The sequence below is a fragment of the Brassica napus genome, chromosome C6 (assembly GCF_020379485.1).
Source record: "Brassica napus cultivar Da-Ae chromosome C6, Da-Ae, whole genome shotgun sequence".
NCBI lineage: Eukaryota > Viridiplantae > Streptophyta > Magnoliopsida > Brassicales > Brassicaceae > Brassica > Brassica napus.
In genome coordinates this window covers 11199284-11221551 of record NC_063449.1, presented here as the reverse complement: position 1 = coordinate 11221551, position 22268 = coordinate 11199284, and the positions used below count along the sequence as shown (strand labels likewise).

The following is a 22268-nucleotide window of genomic DNA, read 5'->3' as shown; positions in this document are numbered from 1 at the left end:
ATCTATATGTGCTGAAAAACATAATTAGGCATGTGAGAACATTTGTTCTTCTATAATAATCATCTTATCTATTTGGATTATTAAAATTTTTGTTTTTTTGCTTAATCATATTATTTATATGTGCTGAAAAACATAATTAGACATGTGGTAACATTAGTTCTTCTATAATAATCATCTTATATATTTGGCTTATTAAAATATTTGATTTTCTTTCATAAACATCTTATCTATATGTGCTGAAAAACTTAATTAGACATGTGAGAACAATATTTCTTCTATAATAATCATCTTATCTATTTGGCTATTAAAAAGTTTAGTTTTCTTGTTTAATCATCTTATCTATATGTGCTGAAAAAACAAAATTAGATATGTGGAAATATTAGTTCTTCTATAATACAAACAACCATTGTATTTTTGAGGTATGGGTATTTTGACCTCTGCACTAATTTGACAATATGGATGATCAAAATGGAAAATTTAAATAAAAAAGTAATGAGATACATGAATCTAAAAAAAAATAGAGATTAAATATTATCAAAGCGAAAGAGATCCATAGCACATACCAAATCAACTTGGCCAACATGATTTGAGATGCCAAATTGCGGCCAAGAATACCAACTCTTGTCCAGAAGCTCTGTGTTTATCTTGATTAGAGTTATGTCATGCAATATATGATACTTCTCCACTATCCAATCAATTCTATGTTATTGTGAAGAACTATATCCATCTGTACAAATAAAAAAGAAATGAAGAATGAAAATTTGAACAATGAACTGTACATCAAAATTATTGGTACCTCTTTTATAGAATTGTAGTATTCTGCATGTTTGAAACAATTTTAAAAAATGAACATGTGTTTATTAATTTATATTGAGTATCCATTGTACTTACTATTCAAATTGTTATGTTTGCTTCTGTTTTTTTTGTTACATGATGTAATATTGTATGAAACGTTAGCAAATTTCTATTGAGTTTATGTTTGTTCACATGTTCTAATATTGCATGAAATACTCGATAAGCTTCTGATTGAACAAGTAGCTGCTTACAAAGGATTTCAGTTCTCTGATATCACTAAAGAAGACTTGAGAGAGTTCACCAAAGGACGGAGCACTGCCACGTTAGGTATCATGTGGATAATCTGAGAGAGTTTGTCAACGGAGTGATATCTGCCATATTTCAGGTTTTCCCTGAACAAGGTATGGTTGTTGCATATCATTTGTTATTCTTCATTTCACATTGAATATCTGCAATATTTCCTGATAAGATGAATAGAAAGTTTTTGATCTGAAAACAATTGCGAAGGATATCTCGGAGTGGCAGGTGGGACATGTCACTCTTGTTCTTGGCTCAATCAGGGTATACAATGCACCTGTCATTTAGATTTTAGAAGTTGAGAATGGAATTAGAGGGTTATCTGTAGGGGTTTGGTGGCAGATCTTGCCGAATGCAGATCAATTCACATCACTTTTTGGAGGCCTAAACCTTGAGGTATACTTTGCATTAGGACTATCTTTGACACTATTTGCTTCAAGCTTTGACAGAACACAAGTAGAAAACTTAGATATGGAAAGTGACAAAGCAACACCCGCCTGAACTACTATACACACACATGAAAAGCTTACTATTATTATTTACAAAATGTAGAAAGAGCTACGTCAAAAGACAACAAGCTGCTGAAGTTACAGACCGAGTAAAGTTGTCTGACGGACATAGTGATTGCTAAATTTGTAACTTACTCCAGAACTTGATCACCCCCCAAAACAGCTTCCATTAAATGGTTGAAGAAACGAATAAAGTTAAAGATGTATACTAATTAGCATCTCTAGAAGAAGAAGACAAATGCAGATTCTCTCGCTCACTCTATATGTACCTCTCTATCTATGTATATAGATTCAAATGCTGGCCTTGGACCCTCCATTAAAACTAAATTGGAGAGATCACAGGATAACACACACACAGTTTTTCCGCCGATCAATATCATCTTTTTCTTCATTGCAAAGAAAATGAGATAATCCATCAAATTCTCCACAGACCAAATAGAAACGTAATGTTTTGAACTAGTTAAGAAAAAAAACTCATTATTCATGTAAAGAAACCAAACGAAAATAGTGAAGAATCTGATTCCATTACAAACAAACCTTTATGACCAAACTCTGACTAGTCCCTACAAATATGAGATGGAAGAGAGAAGAAGACCAACCAACCTGGGTTCGAATTCACGAATCTCAGCAAGCTCCTTAATCCCCATCACATCCACCCGTTGTACCTTCTTCTTCTTTGAACTCGAATCCACCTTTCTGAGACTACTTGTCAGAGTGGGAGTATCACCATCGTCTTCCTTTGCGTCATCTTCTTCTGTAGCATCATTCCCATGACCATCCACATGATCTTCATCATCATCATCATTAGTGGCTGAAACAAAAGAGTTTTTTTTTTAAAGACTTGTGAGGTATATGGACAGAGAAGTGATTTACAGAAAAACATAATAGAGAGAGAAAAAGGAACTTACAAAGCAAAACATTCATCAAAGCATGTATTAGGTCTTTGAAACAGTTTATCATCAATGGAGAAACTTCCCTTACACCTCCTCTTTCTCCGAGTTTTATCCCATTACAAACTTTGAGGCAGCGAGAGAAGTGCACAGAACTCATAAAAAAGGGGTTTGGAGGAATAACCAGAGTTATGTCAAAATAAATTTAAAGTCTTCTTTTAAGAGAATCGAAGAAGCATAAGTATCCACAAAGATTTAGTAGAGGGAAACGGACAAAGTGTCAAAAAGACAAAAGGAAAATGCTAATTTCTAACTGTAAAAGAAAGAGAGTTAAAAAATTCTCTTTCAGCGATAAGCAGAGATTGAAAGAGGAATTAATTTGAATAAAGGGTGATGCTTTTTTTTTTATTCTAGAGAGACAGAGAGATACTCCGAACTAAAAGAAGAAGAAAAAAGCACTTTTGATTGATTTGCCTGAGAATAAGGAAATAGAGGAAGAAGTCCTATACTTCTACACTATTTTAATATGCTCCCCCATTTTTTCTCTTTTCTCTGGGTACGTTTTTTACTACGGATTTTGACCTAAGAACCAACCAAACTCTTTTATAGTGCTGGTAATAAATGTTACTTTTTATGTGCCTTCAAAAGAAATTGAATGTTTTTTTGGATAATTGCCTCTTACATGTGTAAACTTATCTCAAACTGTTTGTTTTATGATTATTGGGCCCTTAATATTGTTTGTGCCCATTTGCCCATGACGAAGGTTGGTCTCCTTCATAGTTGCTTTTGCAAGGTACTTACTCAATGTATTCATGTAATTACAATATGTATGAATGTCTTTACCTTTCGTGACATTTAATCTCAAAAGTCAACTTGGACGTTGACTAATTCAATTTTTTTTTAACGCTGATTTATTATGATCTTACAATTATGATATGAGAAATATTACATAGACGATTCGACAACCGGCAATACTACATGCCTTATGAAGACCTACGCCTAACTGCATCACATAAGCCGTCCTATGAAGATCCACGCCTAACTAGATTTACTTGCACCATGTTGAAGATCCCTTGTAAACTTTTCTTCCGTAGTCTGCATAATTGTTTAATAAATCGTTCTCTCCGGGACTTGAAACCTGGATTTCCTGTAATCTTCAATAAATTGTATAGTCTGAGATTTGAACCCCAGACCTGGGAGTAGAAGCCTTTAAACATTAATCATTAGGCTACAGTGCTTCCACAATCACCTTTGTTTGCAAAAGCACAATCACAAACACATTACAGGGTTTCTCAAATATACTAGGTGTCTTCTTGCACCATGTGCAATAAAAAATTTAAAAATTATATTTAAGAATATGCATGTATATATTTGAAATTATAATCTTAGATAGATTTTTCTATCTATTTATTTTAATTAAATATATTAAATAAATTTGTAAAAGTTGCATAAGTACCAAAAATTAAAATTAAACAATATTTATAAAATTTGTAGATATATAAGAAATAATGATTTTACGATTAAATTTTATAATTTTCTAAAGAAATTGTATACATTTTTGAAAATTTTAGTAATAAAATTGTATAATATAAAAATATATAATTAAATTATATTTCGAAATTTATAATGCCATATCTGAATATATTTATTTTAATGATGATTTATGAGTTATTTCCATATTCTAAAAACATTTTCAAAAATATAAATTGACATTAAATGTAATATATGAGTTATTACCGTATTTTAAAAAGTTTACCAAAAATATAAATTAACATTAAATGGAATTGTCCATGCCATATTAAGCTATAAGGCATGTCATCAATTTCAGTAGCCATGTCATATTTATTTTGTGAAATTGATTGTATAAATGACATGTGGCAAAATCACTTCGCAAATATAGTCCAGGGGACCAGGTCAACCTTAACTGCGGCATTTAAACAAGTATCTCTGAAGATTATTTAATTTTAAAAAATTATGAAAAGTGGAAAGGGATTTCTAACCAAAAAAATTAAGACACTTTGTTAAATGTGTTACTTTTTATTTTGTTAAATCTCTTTAATGACTTTAAATTTAATTATTTATTAAACTATATTAAAATTATTAATATTTAATTTTGAGATATCTTATAGTGATATACTAATGGATGGACGTGACAACTACTAGTCATCACACATAAAACAGTATTTACTAATGTAAACCCAAGGCAATCAAGTCAATAACATGCCATGAAACAGAATCATCTATCCCTATTTTTTGCTTATAGATTCTTCAAGTTTCAACTTATTGCTAGGGTTGCGTCTATTTACTTAGTTTCTCACTTCCATTGTCTTATGCTGAATAGCAAAAGTCCTGTAATTATTTCACTTTTCTTGCTAAGAAAGTCTGTTAAAATGGTTTATACTCTTACAGACTTTTTAATAAATCAACTTATAGATCAGCTCAAGAATTAGGATTGTGGAGATGCAACACGCCTCTCCAAACACAACCAGGATCCAAAGATATTGGGTTTAGCAATGAAGATGGTCCAATACAGACATAAGCAGACTTTGTGTAACTCTCAAGTTTGGAACCAGGGCTGTACATATACACTTCCTCAAACCCTTCTCTTCCCACTACCACTGAGTTCCTTCTTCCCTGAGAAAATTAACATCACTAAATCCACAAAGAATATTTGAAATGAAGTTTATATTGAAAGTAGTAGTATGTATTGTTATATTATTACCCTGTCAATAATAGTGAAGCTACTTGGAGCAAGTGTGTAAATCCTACTCATCTCTTCACTCAACTGTTTGTAGTTGCTCTCTTCTTCCCCACTCAACCCATATTTATCTTCTTCTTCTCCTTGAACCAACCCGAAACGAGGAAGAAAAGGAGTTGTCTCAACAAAATCTGAACCTTCCAGCCCAACTGCATAGGTAGCTTCTGGTGTGCTCACTGTCAGATAACTTACAAGTGAACAGCCTTTGATACTGATCGGTGAAACTCCTTTGTTTGTCACACAAAGCTCAATACTTAATGTGTCTCCTCTCAGAGTTATAATCTGTTTCATTTCAATATCTTTGATCTTCTTGTCACTTCTTCTCAGTTCCACCTGAACACAATTCTCTGAATCTCCAGTGATCCCATGGAGACTCCATTCTTCAGTGTCATCTGATGAACTAAATGCTGATGAAACACCTCCTCTTATCACTACTTCTTCTTCTTCTTCTTGCTCCACCCATGTGTGGAGAAGCTCCACTTTGCCTCCGTGCCAGACTTTGACTTTGTACGATGTTACCATGCCACGTGTCAGCGTCACATTGGCTGAACTTCCGTTGTCTAGTTTCAGTTTGGCAACACAAGTCTCACCTAATCATCACATCAAAGTCTGTAAGCTTCTTCTCATTCGATCAGACAATTAAAAGTTAGAGAATGATATACCAATATCCTCGAAAGTGGCTCCATGGCCAGAGAACTCTCGCTTGAGATACTCAACGTCGATAGGAAAGTAGGATGAAGCAGCTGCTGCAGCTGATGGAGGTGGAAGGTGGAAAGATTCTAATCTCTTTACGGTTTTATTGAAATGAAGTGGCAAAGAAGGTGAGCTCAGAAGCCGAAGCTTTGAGTATCTACACAAAGGAAGAGTACAACCATGTGAAACAACCGTGGAATGAGACAGAGCCATTGTAACAGCTCTGAAATCGTTTCAGCCAAGCCTTATCTTCTTTGCACTTCATATGACCACTTGCTGCTTCGGCGCCCCTATCTCTGTCTCTCCTCCGGTGCCAAGATAAGTAATGGGCCGGGCTTATCACAGAAGTAACATAACCACAAAGCTTTTGACTTTAAGTTTTAGAACTGAAAGGTTCCAACTTTTAAATGATTCTCCTTACAATGATCATTTTGGTCCACATTGAGTAACAAAACATATCTCTTTTATTATTTTTTTGGGGTATTTGCATATTTTTGAGGTAATTCGGATCTTTTTGGATACTTAGGATCTTTTTGGAATCTAAGTATTTAAACCGACCCGAATCCATTACATAGTCAAAAACCATATATAAATTGACTTGAACGGATTTGGATCCGAAAATAATCGATCCCTATCCAAATTTAGATTTTTTATTTACCTAGCTAGATTCAAATATCAAAAAGTTAAAATATATATCCGAACACTATCCAAAGACCGAATGTCCATCCCCATCCAAGTTGTAGTTACAAAGATAACAACTTTATAGTCGGCATTGAATAAACAAAACATATATCTCTTTCTGTATAGTTGTGTAATAAAAACATTTTAAAAAGTCTCTCTCTCTCTTTAGTCATTATTAGTACCAAACTCACGAAAAGTCAAAGCGACGACAAACCACACCGAAGAGAAAAAAGAGAGAGAGAGTCTTTTTGGTGTTATGGTGTTCAACAGTGCGGCGGTTGTGGCCGTCGCCGACGTCTCAACGGAGACGTGGCAGCTGATGTGGAGGATACCGTCGTCGCAGAGGATCAACACAAGGCAGCTAGTGGACATGGCGGTTTGCTACCCGATGTATCAGTTGAGTCGTTTGGTTCTCTGTTTATGGACTTTTATGTGTCTCCCTCCTGATGATTCCTTCTACTCCTACACCTACCACGAATCTCAATCCTCTTCTTCTTCTTCTTTATCTGATGATGCTGATGATGAAGATCGGCTTGCTTTTGAGCATAATCTCTATCATAATCATCGTGTTTATGATTCTGATGATGATCGATCTTCTTCTTCTTCGTATGATGACTATTACAATCAATACTCTCATTATGATTGACTTTTCTAAGCTGATTGATTAGGTGATGATGATGATGATGCCTCTGTTTATTGAGAAAAGTTATAATCTTTTTGTTGTATATGATTAAGTTTCTTGGTTGTTCAAAATATAAAAGACAGATTATACGAAGTCAATAAAGTTTTCAGTTTTATGTTGTCGTTCTTTGAGCAATTGGTTGTGTTCTTTCCATGTGCTTACAATAGATTCATTTCGTGTTAGATGTATATTTCTGAAAAGGTTTCTTTTTCTAGCAATGGTTGGTTCTTAATTTCCTAATAAGAACCATAAAGCTGATCGTTTTGTGGTCATGAATCCAATAGCTGAGGTTTCTCAGAAACACAAGGCTCGAACTCTTGATAGACGGGAACTATTGGGAGATCTAGATCGACCCAAATCCAAGATCAAGATAAACATGAATATATTAGAATAGGAAACTTATCATTCTCTATATTGTAATATTCCATATTAGTGTAGGAATTAGGTTTAGTCATCATTTCTATATAAGCATATGCATATTGTATATTCTCGATGAGAGTCAATTATACTTCTTCCAATTCTATACTCTCATCAATCTTTTTTATGGTATCAGAGCAGAAGATTCTTTGACCTTTTTTTTTTTCTTTTCTCTCTTTCAATATCTACTACTACATCACCGTGCTCCTGAAAAAAAAAAGAAGCATAGCAGATATTACTTCTACGTTAACATCATCAACAACTCCTGCTATTCTATAGACCCAGTTTGAAGATTTGACTTGAAGAGTACGTTCTCAAGCAATTCATCATACACTTCTACAAGAGCCAACACACTACCTTACTACTCAAACAATGGAGCTTTATAAGGCTGTTGCTTCTTCATTCATATCAAAGGAGCCGTTTGTTTCCATTGAAGACTACAAAAGCCGTCACTTCCGGACTACTTTATTACGCAAGCAATTGCAGTTGCACAAGCGGCCTTAGCTTCCGCAACATGAACAATCGTCATTGTTTCACAAACCAGTGTTGCTTCCTCCTCGAGTTACTACTTCTACTGCTGCGCTTCATCATGTTGCCACCACTACTACATCTACTACAGTCGCTTGATCAAATTCCACTTCTACTCAAGCAATCGAGCTTCATCAAGCCGTCGCTTCTTTAAAACCGCATTTGTTTCATTCACGACAACAAGGCCGTCACTTCCGCACTATTTTACTACTAAAAATCGTTGTTGCTTTCTTTTCAAGCAACCACTTCTATTGGCGCTTTAACAGGCCACACCTAATACTACTACCACCAAACAAATCGCTGCAAAGTCAACACCATCAAACTGTTTGTGGTGCACTTGTTTGTGCATGGTTTCTTACGTAGCCTTCCATCGTAAGAAGCATGAGCTCATGATGGTATAAAGGTATACGTACTTCAACTACTACAACTACTACTCAAGCTAAGTATTTTGAGACCCCAAAACAAGTGATTTTTCTACCTCTACCTCAACTACTTCCAGGAGTTACTTCTACTACCATACTTTGAAATTTTGTCCAATCTCACACGTGTTACCATGTATGAGCTTGCGGGAGGGTATTGGGAGATCTAGATCGACCCAAATCCAAGATCAAGATAAACATGAATATATTAGAATAGGAAACTTATCATTCTCTATATTGTAATATTCCATATTAGTGTAGGAATTAGGTTTAGTCATCATTTCTATATAAGCATATGCATATTGTATATTCTCGATGAGAGTCAATTATACTTCTTCCAATTCTATACTCTCATCAATCTTTTTCAGGAACTTGTGTGGTTTCAAGGACATTCTTTTTGTTTTTTTTTTTGGAATGACTTTTCTTTCTGCCCAAAAATTCATCTCTTGTTGCATCTCGAGTGATCGAGTTGAGTTCTTGACCCATGTGACGTATTGGTTGGTGAAATAGAATTGTTTACTGTTTATAAACACATGTTAAAACACTACAAAAATTTGATAGTTTATCGAGATTAGACAGCATTTGTTTCAAATCAGTTCACAGTTTCAGACTCGGATTATAAAACACGGAGAATCAATCTCTCTCCCAAGTAAAAAGACGATGTATCCAGCTGCTTTCTGAATCTCTTTTGATAAAATTACAGTAGAACATCTATAAATTAATAGTCGATAAATTAATAATCTCTATAAATTAATAAATTTTATCGATCCCAATTTGGACCGGTTCAAAATTTGATACAAATCGATAAAATAATAAGATAATATTTTTTTAGGAAATTCTATGTAAATATATGGTCCCATTAAAATTATAAATTAATAATTTATATGTATACATATTTATTTTATATAAGTAAGAACATATTATTATATTGTTTGTTTGATATTCAATGGAATTATTTTTATATTTCCTTAACACTTCATATATTTTTGATGAGATTTAGTAATATTATATGTAAAATATATATTATATACATCAAATAATATAACAAAAATAATATAAATGTCAAATTTCAAAAATAACAATCAATGTCTATACACTGAAATCAAATATTTTTCTTATCTTAGAATAAATATATTTTAAAATAAAAAATCTAAATAAAAAAACTTTTGTAAATTAATATCTCTATAAATTAATAAAATTTTAAAGTCCTAATATTATTAATTTATAGAGTTTTTACCGTACATAGATATTGGTACCAAGGCGATGCCATGATCATCCATCCGGGCCGGTCTGGGTCAATTGATTGTGTTTAGACTTTTGGCCCAACATGTTCGTAACATTGTTTGACAAATTACAGCTAGGAGAGTCTATCACACGGTGCAATGGTGCATGACTTTTAGTGTGAAACAACAAAAAGAAGAACACATGCTTGACATTTTGTGTCTCAAACATGATAGCAACATGTCAAATTAGGATTCAAAAGTTTCATCTCTTGCATTTGTGTCTGTGATTCACCAGTAAGAAGAAAAAACAACAAGAAAAAGTCACATGTCTCAATAGTCTTTCTTTCCCTCAAGACAAACGCTTACATCCATTCACATGATCACGCCCAATCATGACACATACATCGCTACTCTACTGTGTCTTTACATGCACAGAAATGCATACACAATATTATACATATGGCCTTCCAGTTACACGTGGAATTTGTGTTTGGTATTAGAAGCACAAATCATGACACCCAGTAACAATTTCTCCCCATCATTTCAAATGCTTTTTTTTTAATATAAATATTTATTAATCCATCCGAAAATCGGGAATTTCAAATCCAGTTACAAACCCGTTTCGAACAAAATTTCCAAAATCAACATATTAAAACACTAGCTTCGCCCGCCCACTAAACCCGACACATTCCGCTAATCCGTTATCGGTTTCTTTTGAAATTGGTTGCCTTTCTCTACCATCAACAGCTACAAGAAAACATGACCTTAACGACTACAGTATTAGTAGCCTATTGGTCATAATATAGGCTTTACGACCAAAAAGCTTCGAAAAACGATTGGTCGTTAGAAGCTGGTCGTAAATAATTATTCGAGGCACATTGGTCGTAAAGTTACGACTAAAGACTTTAGTCGTAAAGCAGACGTAAATGTGTGACTAAGTAAATTGGTCGTAAGTTCAACATAAAAGTATTAGTCGTACATGTGACACACATTTACGTCTCGCAAATTAGATGTATATAGGTCGTAAACTTACGACCAATTTGCTTCTATGTTGATGTTTATTTGTCGTAATATAATGACTACTTTACATCGACGTTAGATGTTCATTGGTCGTAAATTAACCCTTTTATTTATTTATTTTAGAATTTTGTATTCGATTACGAATTTAATATATTAATAAAAATCAAATATTTAAATTTATTTTAATTTTAATTTTTAAAATTTAATAAAATTAAAAGAAAATATCTAACATTCAGAAACATAATAGTATCCATAATATAAAACATTCATAATACTAATTAACTAAAACCGAAAAAACTAAGTGTTAAGGTTTATTTCGTCGAAGAGGCCGGAGCTATGCTCATCCGCACGTCGCTCTAAATCTGCCTGCTCTGCCGGAGTGGGCTCGGGGACAAAGCTCGGACGTAGAGACTGCCACCTAGAGGCAAGAGCCGGGTTGATGTTTGGGGTTGTCTCTATCATCAAATCGAACATATTTGCCATAAATGCAAATTTGTCCCTATGGTCAGCTATGACTTCTTTGGCCGCAGTCAAATCCCTACGGAGAGAAGATTCTTCTTCCATTCTTGCAGCGTGTTCAGCTCTTGCCCTCGAGACATCGTTGACAGACCCGATCCCGATAATACGTCCCCTTTTCTTCGAGGCAACCTTCAATTAATAAATAGATATTTAATTAGTACATATGTAAAACTAACTTAAAGAATAAAAAAATGTAAATAAACAAATGCAGGAGCCGGAGCAGCTGCGGGAGCCGGAGCTGCTGCAGGAGCCGGAGCAGCTTCGGGTGTGGTGGACTGCTGCTGAGGATGGTGTGGAGGATGATGCTGCTCATTCCGAGGCTGCTGTGGAGGCTCATCGTACTGGGGAAAGAATTGAGCAGGGTCATCGAACCGCGGATAGTAAGCTTCAGGGTCATATGCATGTGAAGGCACATACGGATCGGCATATTGGCTATCAGGCACATTCTCTTGGCCGGATGCAGTGCCGGAAGTAGAAGCCGATGGATCCGACTGTGGAGGAAAGTTACTCGCGTAAGAGTTTCTAGACGTAAGGTTCCTAAGTCTCTGTCTACCGCTAGCCATAGCAATATCGTCAATCTGAAAAAAAAAACATAAAAAAAACATGGTTATAAACAATTAAAATTTATTATATAAAAATAATCTAAACATATTCTAATTTGATCATAGTCTAACTCCATCTAAACTAATTCCATCGTAGACTAATTACAAACCAAAACTAATTCCAAACCTAAACTAACTAACCACCTAAATCTTAAAAAAAAACAAAAATACATAGAGAGAGATGGGAGGTCGTTGTTAGAGAGAGGGTAATGAGCAACTAAATGGCTTCGCGAGGTCTGCGTATATATAGAGTTTTGTTGTTAGTCGTAAATTCGTTGTAAATGTACGACCAATGAGAGACTAGCAGTCGTAAATAAGTCGTAAGTTTACGACTAATGGGGGACCAAGATTAATAACGACCAATGAGAGACTACTTTTTTTTTACGACTAATCAGATACTAGTGGTCGTAAATAAGTCGTACATTTACGACCAATAAGGGACGCAGTCTTTACGACTAATTAGGGACTACCGTTGAAAATTTGAATAAAAAAGAAGAGAAGAAATATACCTAAAAACACAGGTGGAAAGAGACAAAGCGAAACCTACGTAAGTCTCGCCTTGTCTCCAACTACATGTTTTCTAGGATCTTTCTGCTCCTTCTTTTTTTATTCAAATCTTTATGATTTGATGAGGAAATTGGTTTGGAATTTTGGGGAGCAAAGTGGTGAGCTTTTATAGGAAACTGCCGGAGGCTTTACGACTAATAAGCGTCGTCTCGTTTTCATTTAGTCGTAAATTGGAAGTAGTTAACGACTAATTAGCTTCGTTATCTTTTAGACTAGTTGTAACGGAACCGTAATTTTCGACTACTTAGCTTCGATACCTTTTATATTAGTCGTAAATTAGTAGTAGTTAACGACTACTTAGCTTCGTTATCTTTTAGACTAGTCATAAGAGAGTAGTTATTTACGACTACTTAGCTTCGTTATCTTTTAGACTAGTCGTAAGAGAGTCGTAATTTACGACTAATTAGCTTCGATTTTTGTTTTAACCCTAAAACCGAAACCCCAAACCCCAAATCACAAACATCATAAGTTATACACTTCCAAACCCCAAACCTCAAACATCCTAATTGAATAAACATGATCGGATAAGTTATATAAATATTATATGTAATACAAAGTGTTTAATAATACAATAGAAACTCGATCACTCATAATCAGAAACATCATCCACTTCATCGTTTTCCTCAAATTCATCTTCGTGGGCTTCGTCTGTTGCATCGTCTGGAAGTTCTTCATATCCCTGGTTGTATGGATCAACAAGTAAGATATCATTTGTAGCTTGCTCTAGTACTTCTACTTCATTTACAATATCTTCTTGTAAAGGTGGTTGTTCATCAGTCAAGACTCGACCCCGAGGTGTAACTTTTATAGCGGCTAACCAAGATATTCCAGATTGTGTAATCCTCGGATATGGAATAAAACAAACTTGGTCTGCTTGAGATGCCAATATGTAGGGTTCAAATTTGTTGTACCTCCGTGTAGCATTTATATCAACAACTCCAAACTTGCTATACCGAACACCTCTATTGAGGGTGGGGTCAAACCAGTCACATTTAAAGAGAACGCATTTCAGCTTCACCAGGCCGGGGAACTCTACTTCGATGATCTCTTGTAAGATTCCATAGAAATCAGTTTCACCTTTCACACATACTCAATAATTCATTGTTGCTCGCCGACTTCCATATCCGTAAGTGTGAAAAGTGTAGCCTCGTGTGAAATACATTGATGTTGTGGTGACCTTAGCGACCGGACCTTGTATCATTTCGTGAAACCACTGAGGATAGAATGGATCATCATAATCAACATGGATCATCAACATATATATATATATATAAATATATAACTTCATAATCAACCTTAAATATTATATTTTGTGATGTGTATACCTGCGTTTTCAACCACTTCACAAAATGTTGGTCTTTCCTTTTGTTTAGATCATTGGTTGATATCCCTGGTATAGCTTCTTCGACTTGGGCAATGAAATCGCTGTTTTATGCCAATATATATATTATTAAAGAGTACTATATATATATATATATGTGTGTGGTAAAAATATGTAACGGCCAAATTAATTTTAATTACCTTTCAAATGCGTCAATCTCCTCGCAGTTAAGAAGTATATATGTGTGGGCACTGTGAGCATCATCTTCACTCGACCACCAAACTTCTTTCAATTTCTCACCTAGACGTCCAATCTGACAGAATATGTCTGGAACATCTTCAATAATATATGTCGGCATAACACCACCATCATCATATCTGCTCGTAGTCATTTTTCTTGTTCGGACTTGGGACCCAAAGTAGTACGACGTGAAGTGAGATGTTTCCTCATTCAAACTCCCAGCAACTATTGAACCTTCCACCCTAGCCAGATTTTTAGCTTTCCCTTTCAAATATTTCATGGCTCGCTCGTAAGGATACATCCATCCGTTATGAACAGGTCCACGAAGCAATGTCTCGTACGGAAGGTGTACAACTAAATGTTCCATGACGTCAAAAAATGACGGAGGAAAAATCTTCTCCAAGTTGCACATCAAGATCGGGATATTCTCATCAAGTTGTCTGATGACATCTACAGTTAAGGTGCGTGCGCTAAGATCTCTGAAAAAATTTCTGATGCCTGCAAATGTACAAGCCAACGTAAGATACTTTTCATAAGTTTTTTTCCAAGAAGAAGTAATAATAGCTTTATTTGTTACCTGCAAGTGCCTAGTGAACATTTTTTGGAAGCAACTCCGCAAATGAAAATGGTAGAAGTCGTTGCATAAACACATGACAGTCATGGCTCTTCATCCCTGAAAACTTCTGTCCCTACTGATCAACAGATCTTGATAGATTTGAAACATATCCATCAGAAAACTTCACATCTGATGCCACCCACTTGAACAACGCTGCTTTTGCTTCTGCTGACAATCTGAAAATGGGAACCAGAATTTTTCCATCGTTTCTAATATGCAGCTCAATCCTAGAACATAATGCAAGCAAATCCAACCTTGAGTTCTTGTTATCTTTTATCTTCCCGGGGACGTTCAACAATGTATTGATGATGTTGTCAAAGAAGTTCTTCTTTATATGCATCACATCAAGATTGTGGCATAGAAGTAGATTTTTCCAATATGGAAGTTCCCAAAATATACTCTTCTTGTGCCAATTATGTTGTGTCCCGTAACCAGCAGACATATTTGCAGTAGTATGCCAATTACCCCCTTTCTTGACTGTGTCTTGTGAACCATAATAATCAATATTCTTCTCGATTTCCTCTCCAGATAAATATGGCGGAGCGGCGTCTCGTACAACCCTTTTTGACCGAAACAATTTCTTGTTCCTTCGGTACGGATGATTAATGGGAAGAAATCTCCGATAACAATCAAACCAGGACGTCTTCCTACCATTTTTCAGCTGAAATGCGTCTGTGCTTCCCATACAATAAGGACAAGATAGCCTTCCATGCGTCGTCCAACCTGACAACATCTCGTATGCAGGAAAGTCACTAATGGTCCACAAAAGAACTGCTCGCATTGTAAAGTTTGTTCTCGTTGAACAATCATATGTATGCACGCCTGTTGACCATAATTTCTTTAATTCTTCTATCAAAGGCTGTAGAAAAACATCAAGGGACCTCTTCGGATGCTTTGACCCAGGTATCAATATACTCATGAAAAGCAATTCCTTTCCCATAAACAACTCTGGTGGAAGGTTGTATGGCGTTAAGAAAACTGGCCAAAGCGAATATTGTCTTCCAGACATTCCAAATGGACTAAAGCCATATGTGCAGAGCCCAAGATAAACGTTGTGGGGGTTGCTTGCAAAATCAGGGTACACCGAATTCAAGTGTTTCCACGCTTTTACATCAGAGGGATGATTGATCTCTCCTTCTTTCTGAGTATGTTCTGCATGTCATCTCATCGCTGCTGCCGTCTTTTAAGATTGATATAATCTCTTCAGTCTATCCTTGATAGGTAAGTACCACATCCGCTGGTACGACACCCTATTCCGCCCACGTCCTTGCGGTTTATACTGTGGCTTCTTGAAAAATTTACACTCTAACAATTCTGCATTTCCCCCCCCCCCCAGTATATCATGCAGTTGTATATACACACATCAATCATCTCCGAAGGTAAACCAAGGCTATGAACCAGTTTTTGAATCTCATAATAAGATTCAGCACACTGATTATCTTTAGGCAAATAATCTTTAAACAACTCAGCCCATGCATCTATACAAACTTCTGGTAAGTTATGATCAGTTTTGATATTCATCATCCTAGCTGCCAATGATAATTTAGAAAGACCTTCTCTACAACCTTCATAAATTGGCTCATTAGCTGCTGCTACCATCTCATAAAATCTTTTTGCATCCAAATTAGGCCCATCTACATTTTCTACCTCCTCTATTACTGATCTTGTTTCACGAAATGCATCTGTAACCATATCATGCATCCTATCATGATCTACCATATGATCCTCTTGAAGGTTACAACTTTCAGAAGGTAAATGTGGTTCCTCTCTGTTACGAACATTTTCAACCTAATTACTACTACTAGCTTCATTTCTATTATCAGCTTCTCCGTGGTTAAACCAGATATAGTAATATGGAGTAAATCCTCTATTTACTATATGTTTCCAAACTGTTTCACTAGCAGCAAACTTGGTATTGTTGCATTTACGACAGAGACAAAACATTTTACTCGTTTCTAGTGTGAGAGACGTCTGTCCGGCGTGGTACATGAACATCTATGTTACTCTTCCGCTTGAATCTTTATGCGCATACATCCAACTCCAAAGCTCATAGATATTTCTAGACATTTTTTTTACTCTTTCTCGTTTTTTTTTGTGCATCTTAAGAATGAGGGAGAAGATCATATTTATAGGGAAATTTCGATTTTGGTAGGTTTACAACGAATTTACGTTTGATAATAACGTAACCACCAATGTGCAACTGCATTCCTCGTAAATTGTTCGTTAATCAGATGGTACAGCGTCGATGTTTCTTAGTCGTATATATACGACTACTTTACGACTACATGAAAGTGTAGTCGTAAACGAGAAGTTAATTTACGATGAAAACTATTAGTAGCAAAATTACGTCTAAGCTACGACGAACATTTAGGTAGTCGTAACTTAGTCGTAAAATCGAAGGTAATTTACGACTACACATTTGTAGTCGTAAATCGTAGTCGTTACTCCCATGTTTTCTTGTAGTGAACGAGAATCAAGAGAATGTGAGGTTCTCCTTGTTGCCTCGGATGCCGGGACTTCCCGTGTCGTCTCTGGAATAGCTAGCTTCCGATGAACTCCACCGAGTTTGTAACCGTTACTGACAATGAAGCGCAAGACGACTAATAGGGGAGTGTTTCAGATACTTACCACGAACCTTGCAAGCCACCAAAGCCGAGCTTGTACGCAACGTCACACAACGCTTGAAACCATCTCCCAACTCGAGCAAGAGCTCGCTACTGCCACCACCAAACCTGTACTACCAAAAGGGCCGGACCTACATGCCACACTACCGACTGAGAAGACATTTCAAATGTTTCCATTTTCTGTAAACTATTTTCTCAACAACTTATGAATAAATTTATATATAGGAGAATTTATAACTCTTAAAAGTGTATAAAGTTTGCATTATGAAGACAATAATGGAGTGGTATAAGAAAAGAAAAATATGTTACAAAAGCTTGTGGTTCCACCTCCTTCTCTTGTGCATGCATTAATCAAAGTGTCTTTGATCATTCATCATAATGCCATTGCTACTCCTTTGAATTCCTTTCATCATATCCTATAAAAAAAAAAAAAATCGCCAACAACCACTTAAATCATTATTGTTCGCTTTTGTAGATACAAAGATTTGGTGAGGCAAATGAATAATGGATAAACACGATATCAGGAGCTTAAAAGTTCCTTTAACAACTCTAAAACCATTAATTATTCCCTCTCATTTAATCACTCCATTGATTACCTTTATATTTTCATAACAGTGTAACACCAACCACGATCTCATCAGTTCGGATAATTGCGTGGATGTATCATTGTTCATTCAAGTATAAAAAGGTCTACCACATAACTATTTTCTTACATATGAAACCAATGTAATCTTAAGCATGAATGCATGACGTCAATATGCACCATATAGACATACCACTACAAGAAAACATCAAGGATTCTGAGGGAAAAAATCGTCGGAATTTCGTCGGAATATCGTTATTCCGACGAAATTCCGACGAAACACGTCGTCGGAAATAATTACTCGGAATTTCTTTTTTCCTCTGAAATCCCTCGGAATTTTCCGACGGAATTCCGAGGAAATAAATTTCCGAGGAAATTCCGAGGATCCCTTGTTTGTCGGAAAAGTCCTCGGAATATACCGAGGTAGAACTTCGTCGGGATAATTCCTCGGAAGTTCATCGATCGATGCGTGTTTGGACATATATACATCGATCGATAGGAGTATACCGACGGACTTTTTCCTCGGTTTATTCCGAGGAACTGTTCCATCGGTATATTCCGAGGGATCCGTTCCTCGGAATTTTCCGAGGGAGTTGTCCCTCGGAAAATTCCGAGGGAAATGTCCCTCGCTATATTTTTTAAAAAAAACGGATCGATCGATGCGTTTTTGTTCAAAAACGCATCGATCGATCTAGTGAAAAATATAATTAATTTCCTCGGAATGTAAAAAATATTAATTTTTTTGAAAAAATAAAATTTCTGAAATTTAAATTCGAAAATATGAAATTAAAAGTAAAATTGAAATCATACTAATTAATATTCAAAGTTTCACAAATAAAAATAAAACATTCCGAGATTGGGGAAAAAAAAAACTACGGGTCTGGCACGTCCGGGAACACCTCGTTCGGGTACATCCTCTGCATCATCTCCATCATTTGCTGGTTCAGCCTCCTCTGTGCCTCATAGCCCGCCTGTTGAGCCGCCATCTGGGTCTCCAACAAAGATATTCGATCATCTTTGTCCTTCAACTGAGCCGTAAGTACTTCTGGATCAACAAAGGGCGGTGGTGCAGAAGAAGGAGGAACCGACCGGGTGCGACGACCCAAACCGAACAAACGTCCCTTCTTCTTTGGAACCGACTGAATAGAAAAAAGCCAAATTTAGAAATTTAAACCAAGAAATAAATGAATTGAACTTTAAAAAAAAAGAACTTACGGATTCAACGATTTCGTTGATTCGAAACCGGGACAAGTTGGTCGAAGCCGTCGAAGCGTCATCCTCGGTTTGAAGCTGAGACACTTCGTCTACCACCTGAGTTTGGACCAGGTCGACCACGTCCCTCACAAGACCGTCATCAATCTGGCCGGTCTTCTTGTTGGTATACGCCCTCCTCATTAGGGCGAGATCATCGACCGGCTCGCCATCATTTTCTTCCGCCTTGAAAAAAAACATAAAATTAAAGAAACATTAGAAATTAGAAGAAATGCACAATAAATTTAAATTCTGAAACTCAAATAATTGAAGAAAAAGCGGTTGAACTTACCATGCGATCTCCGAGAGTGGCAATAGATTGAGCACCCAAGTTATGCTTGTAGATGCCCTTCCCTTTACGGTCGCTCCTGCGGTTGGTGGAGTTGGTGGAAGAAGTTTCTTTCGTCTCCTCCTTATCCCAATGCGCACACAACTCCTTCCAGACCGTGTCGTTCATCGACTTTGGGACCTTTTAATTAAAAAAAAAAGAAAAAGTTTAATAAATTAAAAAATAGTTTAATAAATTAAAAAATTGTTTAATAAATTAAATCGAACCTTATTGATTTCCCACTTCTTCTTCCACTCGTGGATCTGCTTCCCATAGTTGTCCATTACTTTATGGACGAAGTGGTGATAGATAAAGAGCGTCTCATCGGAATTCCAGTTGAACTCTTGCTGAAAAAAAACACAATTAGTAGAAAATTTATATTAAAGATTAAAAATATAAGTAAAAAATTAGAATACTTACCGCAAACTGACGAAACCACAGAACCTGCTTGTCGGTTGGGAAGTGAGTGAAAGTCGGATGTCCACTGTCGAGGGCCGAGTACATCATACGGTTGATCCATGCGCTGATCCCGTTCCCGGATCGGTTGAACCTTATTAAAAGAACAAACGGTTAATAATGAATCCAAATTTAAAGAAAAAAAAATGTTTAATTACCATGTTTGACCCCGTCCATGTGGATACGGAGTGAGATACGGAAGATGGTCACGACCGGGCTGTTGAACCAACTCCGCAACCCTCATCACTCCCGGAGGACCCGGAGGAACAGGAGCGGATGCAGCAGCGGGAGCGAGAGGAGCATGAGCGGGTGCAGCAGAGGGAGATGTATGGTTGGAGCTGTGGGGCGAAGGGGAATCCTGAAAATGGCTGGAATCCCGAGACTGGCTCCCCGTACCACCACGACCACGACGCTGTCGAGGCCGGGTCTGATCATCATGAGACCTGTAAATTAAAAAAATATATTTAATAAATACAGAAATATATAAATTAATTTTTTTTATTAAAAAAAAATCCCAAATAATTTAATCACAGAAAAAGATTTATATATATTAAATTTTTTTAATAAATAAATAAAAATAGTTCTAATAAACAAAAAATAGTTTTAATAAATAAAAATTGTTTAATAATTAAAATGTTTTGTAAAATCCAAAAAATCGAATTTATATAGAAATTTTTTTTTGTAAAATCCAAAAAATCGAATTTATATAGAAAAATCGTTTTGTAAAATACAAAAATCGATTTTATATACAAAAATCGATTTTATAAATACAAAAAATAAAAAAATTATAAAAAAATTCTAAATCAATTCAACAAAACAAATTATTCAACCAAATCACAATTCTAAACCTATTATACAACCAAATCACAATCCTAACCAATCACCCTAACAAAAATCTATCAAAACTACACAAAAACCTAACAAATAGAACCTAAGAGAGTGGGATAGGGTCCTTACATGATTTGTGTAAGAGAAGAGGGAGATCGCCGGAGATATCGTCGGATTTCAGGGGGAAATCGCCGGAGAGAAAGAGAGGAGTCGCGCAGAGGAAGAAGAGAGAAATGGGGAAGAAGAAGGGGCTCGTGGTTATAAAACCTAGGGTCCGACGGACATTATCCGTCGGAATTCCGTCGGAATTCTAATTTCAATTTTCGCGAAATATTTGCCCGGTAAAATGAAAATATTCCGAGGAAATTCCGACAGATAGTAAAATATCCGTCGGAATTTCCTCGGAATATTCCGAGGAAATACCGAGGAACTAGTGTTTGGGGTTTCAAAACATCAATTTTTTTTGCCGTATTTCATTTCTTATACAATTGTAATGCATACCATTGAGGATTCTTTGTATACATGAGCATAAACCATGAAATAACAAATTTCAAAACTAATTGAAAGTATTCCCTTTACCGTTCGTTAAAAGGTATAAGTGTTTCTCTTATGTTGCGAGATTTCGTTCATACAATCGGAAAAGTGTTAATTATACGGTAAGGAACAAATTTTTGACTTCATAATGAACGTAAGACACTTAATAAGGGTTATATAGGTGTTATTCAAACGGCAAAACGTTGTTTTCGGTTTAAAAACCCTATTTCCTCGGAATTTCCTCGGATTATTCCGAGGGAACTCCGAGGAAACCCTCTTCTTCCTCGAAATTTCCTCGGAATATTCCGAGGAAATTCCGACGAACTAGTGTTTGGGGTTTCAAAACGTAATTTTTTTTAAAAAAAACGCATCGATCGATGCGTTTTTGAACAAAAACAAATCGATCGATTACTAAGATGGCCCGGGCCGTAAGATTGTGATCGATCGATGAGAGTATCCCATCGATCTATCGACAATCTGAATTGTTCCTCGGAATTTCCTCGGAAAATCTTGTATGTTTTTTTAAAAATGCATCGATCGATGCGTTATAGAACAAAAACGCATCGATCGATTACTAGGATGGCCCGGGCCGTAAGATTGTGATCGATCGATGAGAGTATCCCATCGATCTATCGACAATCTGAATTGTTCCTCGGAATTTCATCGGAAAATCTTGTATGTTTTTTTAAAAATGCATCGATCGATGCGTTATAGAACAAAAACGCATCGATCGATTACTAGGATGGACGGGGCCGTAAGATTGTGATCGATCGATGAGAGTAACCCATCGATCTATCGACAATCTGAATTGTTCCTCGGAATTTCCTCGGAAAATCTTGTATGTTTTTTTAAAAATGCATCGATCGATGCGTTATAGAACAAAAACG

General features: G+C 35.9%; 3 protein-coding genes across 5 annotated transcripts; 1 reads left to right on the top strand and 2 right to left on the bottom strand.

Moving 5' to 3' along the window:
* Positions 1-877: 877 nt before the first annotated feature.
* LOC111213160 lies at positions 878-3056 on the bottom strand. 3 transcript variants are annotated; one of them, XM_022714831.2, is made up of 3 exons: positions 2510-2971; positions 2205-2412; positions 878-1369 (listed from the first exon to the last, which is right to left on the bottom strand). In XM_022714831.2, the coding sequence occupies exons 1-3, from the start codon at positions 2649-2651 to the stop codon at positions 1348-1350; spliced, it is 372 nt and encodes a 123-aa protein (XP_022570552.1). In that variant the 5' UTR covers positions 2652-2971; the 3' UTR covers positions 878-1347. The 3 variants fall into 3 exon arrangements, with proteins under 3 accessions (XP_022570552.1, XP_022570551.1, XP_022570553.1); XM_022714830.2 differs by lacking the exon at positions 878-1369 and adding an exon at positions 1596-2057 and having other exon boundaries at positions 2510-3056; XM_022714832.2 differs by lacking the exon at positions 878-1369 and adding an exon at positions 1596-1987.
* Positions 3057-4829: 1773 nt separating this feature from the next.
* Positions 4830-6312, bottom strand: LOC111213158 (protein NDH-DEPENDENT CYCLIC ELECTRON FLOW 5). Its single transcript, XM_022714828.2, has 3 exons — positions 5912-6312; positions 5214-5839; positions 4830-5125 (listed from the first exon to the last, which is right to left on the bottom strand). The coding sequence occupies exons 1-3, from the start codon at positions 6153-6155 to the stop codon at positions 4931-4933; spliced, it is 1065 nt and encodes a 354-aa protein (XP_022570549.1). The 5' UTR covers positions 6156-6312; the 3' UTR covers positions 4830-4930.
* A 409-nt stretch (positions 6313-6721) lies between these two features.
* Positions 6722-7427, top strand: LOC111213159. The gene has a single exon (XM_022714829.2). The coding sequence runs from the start codon at positions 6880-6882 to the stop codon at positions 7267-7269; it is 390 nt and encodes a 129-aa protein (XP_022570550.1). The 5' UTR covers positions 6722-6879; the 3' UTR covers positions 7270-7427.
* The last annotated feature ends 14841 nt before the right edge of the window (positions 7428-22268 follow it).

Coding starts and splice junctions, on each gene's coding strand:
- LOC111213158 (XM_022714828.2), bottom strand. CDS start 6,155: ATGGCTCTGTCTCATTCCACGGTTGTTTCACATGGTTGTACTCTTCCT. Junction 5,840..5,911: donor AGCCACTTTCGAGGATATTG/GTATATCATTCT, acceptor TGTGATGATTAG/GTGAGACTTGTGTTGCCAAA. Junction 5,126..5,213: donor GCTTCACTATTATTGACAGG/GTAATAATATAA, acceptor TAATTTTCTCAG/GGAAGAAGGAACTCAGTGGT.
- LOC111213159 (XM_022714829.2), top strand. CDS start 6,880: ATGGTGTTCAACAGTGCGGCGGTTGTGGCCGTCGCCGACGTCTCAACG.
- LOC111213160 (XM_022714830.2), bottom strand. CDS start 2,651: ATGAGTTCTGTGCACTTCTCTCGCTGCCTCAAAGTTTGTAATGGGATA. Junction 2,413..2,509: donor TTTGATGAATGTTTTGCTTT/GTAAGTTCCTTT, acceptor CTTTTGTTTCAG/CCACTAATGATGATGATGAT. Junction 2,058..2,204: donor ATTCGTGAATTCGAACCCAG/GTTGGTTGGTCT, acceptor TTTCTTAACTAG/TTCAAAACATTACGTTTCTA.